The sequence below is a fragment of the Erpetoichthys calabaricus genome, chromosome 5 (genome assembly GCF_900747795.2).
Source record: "Erpetoichthys calabaricus chromosome 5, fErpCal1.3, whole genome shotgun sequence".
NCBI classification, from domain to species: Eukaryota; Metazoa; Chordata; class Cladistia; order Polypteriformes; family Polypteridae; genus Erpetoichthys; species Erpetoichthys calabaricus.
This window is the reverse complement of record NC_041398.2, coordinates 195,131,036-195,145,551: the sequence shown is the minus strand read 5'-3', so window position 1 is coordinate 195,145,551 and position 14,516 is coordinate 195,131,036. Positions and strand designations below refer to the sequence as shown.

The 14,516-nt window shown below is 38.3% G+C and overlaps 1 protein-coding gene across 3 annotated transcripts in view; it reads left to right on the top strand.

The window, feature by feature from the left end:
• The window catches only part of LOC114652143 (nicotinamide riboside kinase 1-like), a 71,764-nt gene that overhangs the window by 12,735 nt on the left and 44,513 nt on the right, over window positions 1-14,516 (top strand). For 2 of the 3 annotated variants that reach the window (XM_051928461.1, XM_028802359.2), the window contains exon 2: window positions 13,241-13,295. In XM_051928461.1, coding sequence (XP_051784421.1) covers window positions 13,241-13,295 — 55 coding nt within the window. Of the gene's footprint in view, window positions 1-8,836; window positions 9,085-13,240; window positions 13,296-14,516 lie in introns of those variants that run through there. The other variant, XM_028802360.2, reaches the window with a different exon arrangement.

Sequence of the window (14,516 nt, the reverse complement as noted above, 5' to 3'; positions counted from 1 at the left end):
AAGCAGTGGCTGAACAAGCTCTGGCTGTTCAAGAATTGCCTTCTCTACTGGGTTGGGCTCATCCACCAACTGCGCGAGGTAATAATACAAGTTAGGCCAAACCAGATTACTTTGAGCCTTCGTCCCAAACCGATGGACTTCACCCTCCAGCAACTCGTACTCCAGCCGCGACAGGTGGATGATAAGACCTACCGACACAAGAGAGTCCATTCCCAGTAATAAATGCATTGACAGGTGATCATCTTCCAGGATGTAAACTTCTGTCTCCCAGTGTGTCTCATGTAAGCAGAGCCTCATAGGCACCCAGCCCTTTGCCCCTTGCACCCTTCCATCCACGAGAAAGAATTTTACTTTTGCACTTTCCCTTAACTGCTCATGAGGCACTTTAAGTTTTTCCCACAAGCTGTATTTCATAAGGGTATAAGTGCTCCCTGTATCTATGACCGCCTCTCCAGTGACTCCTCGCACTTGTACGGGCACCACTAAGAGGGGCAAGGTGGCTTGCACCAAGGTGAGATCGGCACGGAGATCCACTGGGGCTTTTCCTCGTGGTTTGAGACAGGGGACTTCTCGAGACGTGGGACCCTTTCGAGACCCACTAATCCCGATAGCTGCCCAGTCCTTTTCTACTCGGGACTCCACCTTCACCAACTCATCTACCAATTTCACGACCCCCCTCAGAGTAGCTGCCACCCGAGGGTTACATGCATCAAGGACACGTCGCAATATCTCTTCCTCACGCATGTCAGATTGCCACTTCAGGTACAACGGACGGAATTCAAAGACAAAGTCCCTGAGACTCTGCGATGGCTTTTGCACAAAGGTCCGGAGCTTTTCTTCCAACAGCACCTGGTATTCATCTGAGAGGAACGCCTTCAGGAAGGCAGCGCAAAATTCCGCCCAGGTATTACACTTGTGCCGCTCAGCAAACTACCAAGAGCGCGCCGGCCTGCTGAGTACCGTGTTCAGGAATCCCCGCAACTCGGCTCCACAAACAAGTTGACCTCCTCTACAAAGTCGACAATGCTCGTAGGCGCACACTGAGGGGCCAGCTTAGCCAACACCATCCGCGGCACCGCAATGGACAAGGCCGACTGTCCCCAGTCGTTCCCCACTCCCGTTACATGAGTCGACTGCCCTAGTGGCTGCGAGATGGCACGCCAGCTTTCCTGCATCTGCCTCCTGATTTCCTCTCTCATATTTGCTTCCAGGCGCTGCACACACCGCGCAAAGGACTATTCAAGATGCTGCACCCTCACAACCGCCTCGCCGGAAACTCGGGCAGCCGTGGCATCGATGAGGTCGTGGACAGTTTCATCCCGATTGAGAAAACTACATGCAATGTCATCAACAAGCGTCTCTAGCTGTTCTAGGCACAACGCCAGGTCTTGCAGAATTCGTCCCTCGCCGGTCTCGGGCTGCTCCAGACTGGGGACACACAAGATATCCAGCAGGCTCAACTCCTCCTCGAGGGGGGCTCTGACCGTTACATTACGTGGCCTAGGCAGTGGACACATATCATCCAGTGGCCCACTAGACATGCTTCTGTATGTGTGTAAGTGATGTCGGACTAGAAGGGAACGTAAAAAAAAACCTGGCTCATACCCGGCTTGCCAAAATCTGTAGCGGTCTGGTGCCGCTTAGATTCACACCGTCTTTTTTTTTTCCCTTTGACCACCTTTGACCCCAACAGCTCCTGCAGGGACTGCTGGGAGATGCAGTTTTAACTGATAGTAGCACTGCTACAACATCCTATGCAGAAGAGTTGATCTGAAGGAGATTGAAGACTGCAAAGTGGTGGCAGGGGAAAGTGTAGTTAAGCAGCATAGGATGGTGGTCTGTAGGATGACGTTGGAGATCAAGAAGAGGAAGAGAGTGAGGGCAGAGCCAAGGATCAAATGGTGGAAGTTGAAAAAGGAAGACTGCAAGGTTGAGTTTAGGGAGGGAGTGAGACAGGCACTGGGTGGCAGTGAAGAGTTACCAGACAGCTGGGAAACTTCAGCAGATGTAGTAAGGGTGACAGCAAGAAGGATGCTTGTCGTGACATCTGGAAAGAGGAAGGAGGAAAAGGAAACCTGGTGGTGGAATGAGGAAATACAGGAGAGTATACAGAGGAAGAGGATGGCAAAGAAGAAGTGGGATAGTCAGAGAGATGCAGAAAGTAGACAAGAGTACAAGGAGATAAGGTGCAAGGTGAAGAGAGAGGTGGCAAAGGCTAAGGAAAAGGCGTATGATTAGTTGTATGAGGGGTTGGACACTAAGGAGGGAGAAAAGGACCTGTACCGATTGGCTAGACAGAGGGACCGAGCTGGGAAAGATGTGCAGCAGGTTAGGGTGATAAAAGATAAAGATGTAAACGTACTCACAAGCGAGGAGAGTGTATTGAGCAGATGGAAAGAGTATTTTGAGAAGCTGATGAATGAAGAGAACGAGAGAGAGAAGAGGTTGGATGATGTGGAGATAGTGAATCAGGAAGTGCAACGGATTAGCAAGGAGGAAATAAGGACAGCTATAAAGAGGATGAAAAATGGAAAGGCTGTTGGTCCAGATGACATACCTATGGAAGCATGGAGGTGTTTAGGAGAGATGGCAGTGGAGTTTTTAACCAGATTGTTTAACGGAATCTTGGAAAGTGAGAGGATGCCTGAGGAGTGGAGAAGAAGTGTACTGGTGTCGATATTTAAGAATAAGGGGGATGTGCAGGACTGCAGTAACTACAGGGGAATAAAATTGATGAGCCACAGCATGAAGTTATGGGAAAGAGTAGTGGAAGCTAGGTTAAGAAGTGAGGTGATGATTAGTAAGCAGCAGTATGGTTTCATGCCAAGAAAGAGCACCACAGATGCAATGTTTGCTCTGAGGATGTTGATAGAGAAGTTTAGAGAAGGCCAGAAGGAGTTGCATTGCGTCTTTGTGGACCTGCAGAAAGCATATGACAGGGTGCCTCGAGAGGAAGTCGGGAGTGGCAGAGAAGTATGTAAGAGTTTTACAGGATATGTACGAGGGAAGTGTGACAGTGGTGAGGTCTGTGGTAGGAGTGACGGATGCATTCAACGTGGAGGTGGGATTACATCAGGGATCAGCTCTGAGCCCTTTCTTATTTGCAATGGTGATGGACAGGTTGACAGACGAGATTAGACAGGAGTCCCCGTGGACTATGATGTTTGTTGATGACATTGTGAGCTGTAGCGATAGTAGGGAGCAGGTTGAGGAGACCCTGGAGAGGTGGAGATATGCTCTAGAGAGGAAAGGAATGAAGGTAAATAGGAACAAGACAGAATACATGTGTGTAAATGAGAGGGAGGTCAGTGGAATGGTGAGGATGCAGGGAGCAGAGTTGGCGAAGGTGGATGAGTTTAAATACTTGGGATCAACAGTACAGAGTAATGGGGATTGTGGAAGAGAGGTGAAAAAGAGAGTGCAGGCAGGGTAGAATGGGTGGAGAAGAGTGTCAGGAGTAATTTGTGACAGACAGGTATCAGCAAGAGTGAAAGGGAAGGTCTACAGGATGCTAGTAAGACCAGCTATGTTATATGGGTTGGAGACGGTGGCACTGACCAGAAAGCAGAAGACAGAGCTGGAGGTAGCAGAGTTAAAGATGCTAAGATTTGCATTGGGCGTGACGAGGATGGATAGGATTAGAAATGAGTACATTAGAGGGTCAGCTCAAGTTGGATGGTTGGGAGACAAAGTCAGAGAGGCGAGATTGCGTTGGTTTGGACATGTGCAGAGGAGAGATGCTGGGTATATTGGGAGAATGATGCTAAGGATAGAGCTGCCAGGGAAGAGGAAAAGAAGAAGGCCTAAGCGAAGGTTTATGGATGTGGTGAGAGAGGACATGCAGGTGATGGGTGTAACAGAGCAAGATGCAGAGGACAGAAAGATATGGAAGAAGATGATCCGCTGTGGCAACACCTAACAGGAGCAGCCGAAAGAAGGAGAAGAAGCTATGTACTAGTACACCAGTTTGTCAGAAGATTTAAAACAGGCTTTAAGTCTTTTGGGCTTTGACTCCTACTGCTTAACGATTAACAGTATGCATCTGAGACAAGCATTAAGTCTTTTTATACATTTTATTCACTATACCATAGGCAGTGTAAGCCAGCATCAACAAAATGTAATTCATCTTTCTTATGGAAGTTTATAAAATGATGTGTCTGTACCTGCTCATCGGTGCCCTGTGCTGGATGTTGGAGAAGGGAGGCTGATGTTTCTTCTAAAATAAAAGATCTGAAACCTGTATTGATGCAGTGCTATGGAACAGAATAGCAAGATTTTTTTTTTTCATTTCAGACGTAGTGCAAGTCTTTACTCTGTCTTCTCATTAATGGCTTAATAAAGTCTAAACCTGAAAACAGAGAAAATATCATTTACCTAAGGAAATGTTAAAAAGAACCAAAAGAATAAGCAGAAAAAATGACCCTGTCCTGGCTGTCCATTATTTCTGTACCTTCTAATTTTTTGTTTGGTTCTTGGCCTTCATTTAGAAGGGCGTTTGCTCACTCAGTCTGATATGAGCAGTTGCTTCAGTGATTTCAAAAAGAAACACTAAGTTTATTATGGTAAACATTTTGACTATTTGTCTTTGATTTACAATATGGCTAAGTATATTTGCCAGATTACCGCAGAACTAAATTAAAAGTTATTAAATGGAAATTTAAATTTAATTTACCCCTTGGGGCTGGAGTTCTCAAGCAACATTCTACACCAGCACTTTCTCAAAGCCAGCATGTCATTCTAAAGAGGACTGAGCAGAGTCATGTTGTTAAAAGGAGTTTAATGTTACAAAAATATTTATGCAAACCATTATAAACAAGCATTTAAAGTATATGGATTTTGAAAGGTAGACGTTTCTGGAACATCAAAACCACTAGGAACACTATGCTACAATTAAAAAAAAATATACAAATATAATAAAATAAAATAAGCTTAACACAAATATCCAACACAAATTGTAGAAGGTAGCAAAAATGGGAACCAACAACCAGATATAATCCTCCCTCTACAAATACTACAATGAAAGAAGAGAGGACTAAAGTTAAGAAATACCTCGATAAAATTGAAGGGGGCCTCGAGGATGAAATACAGCGAAACCATAAAATGGTCATTTGGAAACCTGGACACAATATTAAATACGGACAAACAAAAAAAGATAGTTACAATATGAAATGGTCATACCATCAACATGAAAATTCCACAGTCATGGCTATTCATCTGACTTGGAAGGCCCAAATACAAGGGGTAAAAAAATTAATCAAAGAGAAATATTGAATACTGACATACAGTAAACTGTTGACAATGACTTTTAAACAAAAACAACAATGGAAATGGCCACTTGTTACACACCCTGTGTTACATCTGTAAATAGTAAAACCTGCCAACTCTGAAGGCAGGCAGCAGAAGGTCTCTTTGCTTGTTTACAAAGAGGGCACTTGGATTCATTTTGTATGAAGCATAACTACAAATATTTGACTTATATTTTTTCAATTTAATTGAGTTGCTTTAACATAATACTTCAAGATATGTTAACTCAAAAAGGTCCATGCAAATGTTGTCATAATTTTATTGCTTAAATATTACTTAAAATTAAAGACAGTCATCAAATGCAAGTTATTGACTGTTTTATTCAGGTGAAAATCCCCAAAGTAGAGTTTACAAAAATATAGTATGTTTATACACATTAAATGCATACCATTCCCCATAAACATTACTTACATTATGTTAACATTTTTTTGATATAATGTGTATAAACTTTACATACAGAACAGTTTTCAAAAGAACTTGTGGAATTTGAATTTACTCAATTTTTATTCTTATACATTGAACATATACCAATTTGCTTATAAATTTGGGACACACTGCAATTTAATTAACATAATTTGGCTAAGTCTAATGCTTTCTTTTGATAATGTATTTCAACTAAACTTTAGGTAAAACATTGGATAGAGAAATTATATAATCTTATATATAATAATAAATAATAAAAAATACCACACACACACACACACACACCTATAACTTTTTTTCCTTCTGTTCAGTCTCTTTAATGAAAACGTAGTTTACAAAAATTTTTCAACATCATATTAAACTATCAGCATTCATAAAATTGTTTACTTGTGTATTTCTTGACCTTCAATTATGATGCCAATGTCTTCTGGGCCATCAGCCGGTTCTGCAATTTCTTTGTGATGAAATAGATGTTCAAAGTGCATTGAGAAACATCAAGAAAATCCACATCATGTAACAATCACATATAGTAAAAAGAGATAAGCTCATTTTAACAGTCTATTTAAAAGGATATTCCATGTATACCTTAACAGCTTGATAAAGCAAGCTAAATGTATGCTGTGTATTACTAAAAAGAGTACATCAAGTAACAAACATTTCTTCATGAACAAACCTAAGGCAACACTTCAAACCACCAGTTAATGATTTGTAATACACTAAATTCCATAGTCATACAAGTGGAAAAAATGGGTAAAAAAATATTACAGATTTTTTTTGGACACCAAATAGATCTAAATGCCAACAAAGCCTTAATGTTCACATTTCCATTCTAAATTGCAGATCCTAAACTATTCTGCCAGATTATCAGTTGTATATCACAAAGTTCATATTTAGCTTACTAGGTGCTCTTTGATAGGCTACTTTCCCCCATATACTCCATTAAGCAGCAAATGATGACATCTCTTATCTATTGCATTTTCACCCTATAAAACAGTAGACGTCTTATTAAAAAAATCTCCTCCACATGTTAAAAAGGCATTATATACAGTTTTCAGAATTTGCTTCTTCTTTGCCTTGTGTAGACAATCCATTACGCCACACATCATTTTGCCTGAAGCACCTTCCCTGACATTAAAAACAGCTTTGATGTATATTTATTAAAAAATGACATACATTTTGGCTCTAGTTGCAAAGTAGTTATCCTCTCAAACTCTTCTTTAATCTGTAAAGCACAACAGAAAAGTCTTCAACAAAAACACACACACAGTGGTAAACATTAACAAACAGAGGCAACTGTCTGTGTAGAACTAAAGTGAAGAGTGCACCATTATCCTGTCCCTCGTGTCTTGGTCATTTAGGTTTTTATTAGTGTAATAGTATTAACTGATTAAGGTGTCTGCTTAAAAGAACATATTTAAATAAGTAGCCAGGATATTTGCTTCACCACTGGTCTGAGTTGGTAAAATACCAATGTCTAAACAGTAGTTTAGAGATTGTTTAATTGGTAATATTTCTACTGTTATATTTGCTTATGCAGGGTTTACTAAATTTAGGAACAAATATTGAAATATGGGTGACATGGTGGCGCAGTAGTAGCCCACATCAGTATGGAGACAGGGGATCTTGTCCTGGGTGTTCCCTGCATGGAGTTTGCATGTTTTCCCCATGCCTGTGTTAATGTCTTCTGGGTGCTCCGGTTTCTTCCAACAGTTCAAAGAAGTGCAGGTTAGGTGAACTGGCACTGCTAAGTGGGCTCAGTCACTCGTGTGTGTGTGTCCTGCGATGGGTTGCTGCTCTGTCCAGGGATTGTCCTTATGCTCTAACGCCAACACAACCCTCGGCAACCTTCAGGGCCTCCCACATTACATTAGGTTCAGCAGTCGCACCCAAGTCTGTAAGCTCCTCCCACAAATTGCATACAAACTCATTAGAAATAGCCTGATCTTGGAGAACGGCCAGGTCCACCCTCATTTTTCTAGTAGGTGGTAGCCTACTGGACCCAAGCTAGATTTTCAGAGTAGCAACAACAAGTCTGTGATCAGAATTCAGAAACTGGGCACTTCTGTAGACCTTGCAGTTTTGTAAGACACCTCAGCACCACACCAGTTCTGATCCCCAACAGGCCTGACCCCATTGGCTGTTCGACGGTTTTGACTGTTCCAGGGATGAGGCTCCCGAGGGCTTTCATAAAGCGAGCAGCCTTCCTATGAGGTGCTGCAGCAGAGCTACTCCTGCGGAGGGCAGAAAGGTGTCCTGTCTGCAGTCTCAGAGCTGTGTGAAGTTTTTTTACAAGTTGAGGGACCGCTTGTAGGCCCGGATGCAGTTTAATGTCACACCCAAGACAGAAACTAAAAAAGGCCTAACGTATACAAAAATAATTATACTAGATTATGTATAAAGTTAACATTTAACCTCTTTTTTTTGTGTTTTTGTATAATGTTTTATTACATGTTTACTTATATTTTTCTAACAAAAATATAAATTCATGCAGCCTCATGAATTGTAATTTTCTATATATTTAGCAAAAATACTAGTGTGCAGTTAGTGATGTCAGTAAAAATTAAGTAGAATTAAATTAAGAAAGAAAAAAAAATCACAAGAAAAGGCATTTCAGAGTATCTAAAGGTTAATTGTACTAATGAGACTACTTCAGATCATGTTGTTTTACAATTTTATTATGCAGGGTTCTTAGTTTGTTGCTTTTCCTACTTGTTACTCCTCACTTTACCTATAGTTTAACTAAACTAGTCTAATTGTGTCTCCTTGTGACTGTGATTTGGATTATGTGGGTCTGAGAATGTTATTTTATACTATAGAAGTATTTTATTATAAACTTTAAAGGAGATTGAATTGACCCTTAGTGCTCCCAGAGCTTATCCTCCTACTAGGATATGGAATCCTGGTCTCTAACTGACTGACACATGTGGACTGTACACGCAAGCCAAATGATCATCTATTATAAATGTTATTAAAAACCACGCTGAATTAAAAAATAAATACATTTGTAAACAGTGTGTTCAGTGGTCGCGCGCTCATTGGGTGGGTCAGCGCAACTGGACCAATTGTAACTCACCGCCCACTGTTGTGCTGTCATCCTGAGGAACAGAGTAGACTTTCGCTTCTTACTTGCTGTATAAGCATGTGATTGGATCGTGGAAGAATCTTAAGAAAGGTTCGATTCAAATCATACTTCAAAATACCGTAAAGAACCTTTTTGTAAGCAAACTAATTTTGCTTGTACACTATTACTACATCAACATCCATGAAGCTTAAGAAAGAGGACTGCGGCTAAATACTTTTGGAAAACAACGTTAAAGATTAAATCGTAACAACCACGAGACAAACATCTTCGTTTAGGTTTGTATTTGCTTACTGTATGTGTAATGTAATGTACGTCTTTTTAATTTATATATATTTGGCGCATATGTTAACCAATTAATTATCGCTTAAATATAAGGAATATTACTTTAGTCTCCATCTGCTTGACCTGGTGAGGATCAGGGAAGCAAAACGCTAGATTGAACAGGCCCTCAGTCCACCCTGTTCCGAACAAGCATGAACACACACTTCTAGAGAATCCCTTGTGTGTGGGTCACAGCACCCGTAGTATTTAAAATGTAGGTATATGCAATAAATTAATAACTGAATTATTTTAAGAAAAGTATTTTTTTAAAGATACATTTTCATACATATGGAGTGGAACGATAAATAGTTGATTAACGAAGTTGTCTGGGAGACGCACTTATGGTTTGAACTCTTTACCTTTCATTGTTACGTTTTTTAATTTTTCTAGTTTACATGACACACCAGTTTCTTCCCACATGCAAAACATGTTCTTGATATATTGAAGAATATACATTTACGAAGTAGTGAGTGAGACGTCGGGATGTACTATACATAACGGAGCGTGATAAATTGATGTATTTATGCTGGCGTGAAAGGCAACTGCAAGCCATGACCCTGTAATTGACAATTAGGCTAAGTACCCGTCATATGATCGTTTAAGCATAAGCATGCTAACTGCATTGTTAGTTACATTTCACAATTACAGTTTTATGTAAAAAGCCGAATATTTCATGCAAAAGTATTACTGTACATAAAATAACATTCAGATATACTTTCTGTGTGATAACATATTCCCTTGCGGACTATAATATATGTATCTAGAATATGCTTGGTTTCTATACTATAACCAGACTTTTCAGAATAAGCTATGCCCTCTCTTAAAATCAGATTTGAATTTAATGGGTCTAGAAAATGTTTTAATAGAAGAATAAATAAGGGAATAATTAACCAATTAAAAAAAAAATTCTTATTTCAAAATAGAGTTGAAGGAAAATATTGATACTGTACATACCCAATAAGGTACTGTTGCTGTTAGCACACAATGTATTGTATATTTGACCATTATTCACAAATAACTGCATTTAATTGCTACCCTAAAGTGTTGTCATGATACAGTACTTCAGCCATTAAAGCCACATGAAAAAAACTTGATATTCTTGCTTATTTTTAACATGCATATTATTACAAGTTTCTATAGTTAAAATAAAAAAAATGCATGCAATAAAAACAAAACATGATATGAAGTTGCCAACAGAATAATATAATGTAATATATACAAAGAAATAATATGTACTGTATGGATAGTGGACATGAACTTTTTATAAAAAACTTTTGCTTATACGGAAGATATTGTCTCCTACTTCTGTAACTCTAGTTAAAAGAAAAACAACCATCAACCAAACCAAAAATAACTTCTGGTGACTATTGATGAATATAAAAAAAAACAAAACAAAAGTTAGGCCATAGAAAATATGACTATATGTTCTTCAGTTGTATTTAAATATGTTAAGTAAAAATACAGCACAAACAACAGAAACAGGATGAGACTGTTAACATGGTTCTTTCTTTATCTCTTGTTTATTTTATTACTTTTAGCTTATCACTGTTATTCTACATAATTGTTACTGCATACACAAAAAATATGTTGCATACTCATGCAGTTCAATTTATACTTCACTGCTTAGCCAGTTACTGCAGGCAGTAGGCAAAATGTTAAACTGTCAGTGCAAATAATTGATTTGATTGTTATGTTTTGTGTCAAATAAGGTTGAAAAACAAAATTCACATTATATGTAATCTATTAGGAACATACAGTTTCAGCCACACAAGATCTATGTCTTAATGACAAATTTTAGATTTTACACAAATTAAACTACACTACCAGTCAAAAGTTTTAGAACACCTCAATTTTTTGGCTTAATGTTTAATGAAATCAGTGGTCTCATACTGTGATCCTGAAGGACTGAAGTGGCTGCAGGTTTTCATTCGAACCCGTTTCTTAATTGATGACCAGTTTTTGCTGCTAATTAATTCCTTTTCCTTTCATTTTAATTGACTTGTTTTTTAAGATTTGTTCCCCTGAATTTTTTTATCGTTCCTCTAAATCGCTTCATTTCTTTCCTTAAATGGCACCCAAACAGAAATGAAACGTGAAGTAAGTGAGCTAACAGAAGACCAACTAAGTCAGGGTCTCAAACTCCAACCAATTTCAGTCCAACCAGTTGCTTAATTAAGAGCTGATTCTTGTTGTTAATTACACCTGTTCTTTAATTCCATGGCTTGTTGCTGCTCACATTGTGCAATGTCATATATCTCCAAAAGTATTGATTTTTCTCTTTTATAAGAGTACTGTTAAATTGTTTTGTGGACCTGAGCAGATCAGCATTCCTGAGACTTTCATCTTTCTTTATAATTGAGGGGTCTGAGTCTTCAAGCACAAATCAATTAACATTAATTGAAAAGAAGTTAATTAGCAGCAAAAACAACTCACTAATTAAGAAAAAGGTTAGAATGAAAACCTGCTGCCACTGCGGCCCACCAGGACCAGAGTTTGAGACCACTGCATGAAATCAAGGTATAGAACAATGGCAAATAAAGAAATAAGTAAAGGAATCATTAAGTATGCAAAATTTTATTCAAATTTTTTGTTCATCAAAGTAGCCAATTTTTGGTGATATAACAGCCAAAAACAAAACACATGTAACATTCTTTCTATAAAGGAAATCACATATTGTCAGAAAGATCTTCCCAACACTGTTGCAGAAGTTTCCGCAAATGTGTTGCACTTGTACGTTGCTTTCCTTTCACCCTTCTGTCTATTTCATCCCAAACTAACTAAAATGCTGTGGTAACCCTTTTGATTCAGAATGCCAGTCATTCTGTGCAAATTACCAATTCTGCCTCCAGCAAAAGAACCCTAGACCATCACTCTTCCTCCTCCATGTTTAACAGTTGGTGTCTCACACTGAGGAGCCATCCTTTCACCAACTTAACAGCGTACAAACACCCTGCATAATGAACTGAAGATTTCAAATTTTAATTCATTGGTCCATAAGACTTTCTTCCACTCTGCAGTAGTCCACACCTGGTTATTTTATGGCCCCGGGAAGCCTCGCTGTTTTATTTTGTCCTTTACAGAATGGTGTTTTTTCTGCCACTCACCTGTCAAGCCTGCAGCTCAAAGTCTCCTCTTCATAGCAGAAATCGAGACTTGCTTTTTTCAACCACTGTTAAGCTGTGCTTGAAGCTGTTGTGCTGTGAGGCGCCTATGACGTAAACTGGTGACCCTCAGAAACTTTTCTTCTGATTGGGTCTGCCAGATCTCTTCGTATCAGAGTTTCTTCCAGTTTTCAGTTGTCTTTGGACTGTGTAGGACACAATACTCACTGACACTTTGATTTTGTTGGCAATTTCTCTAAATGAAAGACCTCAATTTCTAAGACTAATAATGATGTTTCATTTTATTTGTTAATTGCCATTTTCATGCCATTATCAGTAGAATTTACAACTTTCTACAATGTAATATATTCCAGGTAGGGCTTCAGAGGGTGCAGTAATACTGTCTGTTCTAACTGTGCTTTAAGACAGACAAAGAGTTTTTAAGTAAATTGTTTGCTTCTACTTGCACAGCTTAATTAACATTAAATTGCTGCAGAACATCTGTAGGTTATAACCTATTAGTTGTTCCCAGAAGATGGTCCATTTGTAATATTTAGTGCTTTAATAATGTTTACTGCTTACCTTTTCACCATTTTGGGTCATTTATTGCATTTCAACAGATTAAATTTGAAGAAAAAAAAAAATGGAAAAACTGAGGTGTTTTAAAACTTTTGACTGGTATTGCATCTATCCATGATCTTACTGTGTAGTAATCAGTCATGGACAAGAAGTCATTTGACCATAGCCAATAATTTTATACACACACCTTGTCAATTTAAGGATACCATTTAGTTTAACAATTACTTTTGGATGTGGAAAGAACACAAGGACTTTGGAAAACTGCTACAGATACCTGTAGTTTAGTCTGGGTCTCAGGAGCTGTGGGGCACTACTACTATACCTTGTTGTTCAAAGACAAAGTTTAATTTCAGCTTTTCCCTGAAATACTATATGATATATACCTTCACAATGATGAAATATGAACAGTTCTATTATTTTTATTTTATAGGTCATGTTCCATTAATCACTAAAATTATGAGAAGAATCATAATTGGAATTTCGGGGTAAGTAACCATTTGTTTTTACTAGTTTGTTGTGAATACATGTTGTTTAAAAAGGCCATGGTACAAAAATTAACAGTACAAAAAAGGCAAAATTATTTGTATATGTAGTAGGTTAATTATTAAATGAGATAATGAATCAACTTATTTATAGGTCAGTATATTTCTCATAAAACCCTTTAAGCTGAATGCCATTCTGTAAAATTGTATATAGACATTTTTAAACAGGATGCATTTTCTTACAATTTAAACAAAATCATATTCTGAGACTTATGGCGAGTCCAGACTTTAGTGTCACTCCATTGAACAGACGTTATCAGTCAAACCAGTCCTAACCTTAACTATTTTTCAAAATGTAGTGCATTTTGTTGTAATTTTGTAAACAATTTCTTTAGATTTAGACATTTTTGTCTCTTTCTGGTTTCTCCATTTTTTTTGTGATATACTTTTTATAAATTAAAGGCAAAATGACAGCAGGTAAACAATAAACAATCTTATAATGCAAAAATAAAAGAACACCACCCTCCCTGTAACACACAGGCTTAGCCAAGGGGTAATATATTTTGGGAAAATCCATTCTCCAGAGAAGATAATAGGGAAGTTAAAGAATCATGACTAAGCCACAACAGCCAAAAATAAACAAGAACAAGACAGCTCAAGATGTATTAAATTGTAGTAGGAGTGCCAGTTGTCTACAGTAACATGCTCAAGTGCCTTCAGGCTGGAAGATATAGCTAATTTAGCTGTCAGGGTACCCAGACAAAATAACTTACGTTCAGGATGCCTAAGTGGAAGCATAGAGAGCTTTACAGAACTATATAAATGTAATCCATGTATTATTATTATTATTATCATTATTTTTATTAAAAGAAGAAATATTTGATAAATGATAGGAATATTGAAAGAAAGTAAAGAAGATAGGTGACATATGTGCATCCAAATGTAAAGACAGGAGGGCAGTGCCAGAATATACCGAGAAAGGTGCCAAGTAAACCAAAGGAACATAATTGAGAAATAGGATCATCTGTGAGCACTTGCAGGGAGCTGGGTAAAGTCTGTATAGAATTTAGAATTGGGTGTGCTGATAGTTCAGATTTCTGGAAAAAAATTTACATTTTAGAAAATAGTGTCCCATTAGAAGGGTGAAGAGAGAGGAAAAAGGTCCTTGGACCAAAGAGAAATCAAGGGGCAGAGGTTTGTAAGATGCTTTTCAAATTAAAACGT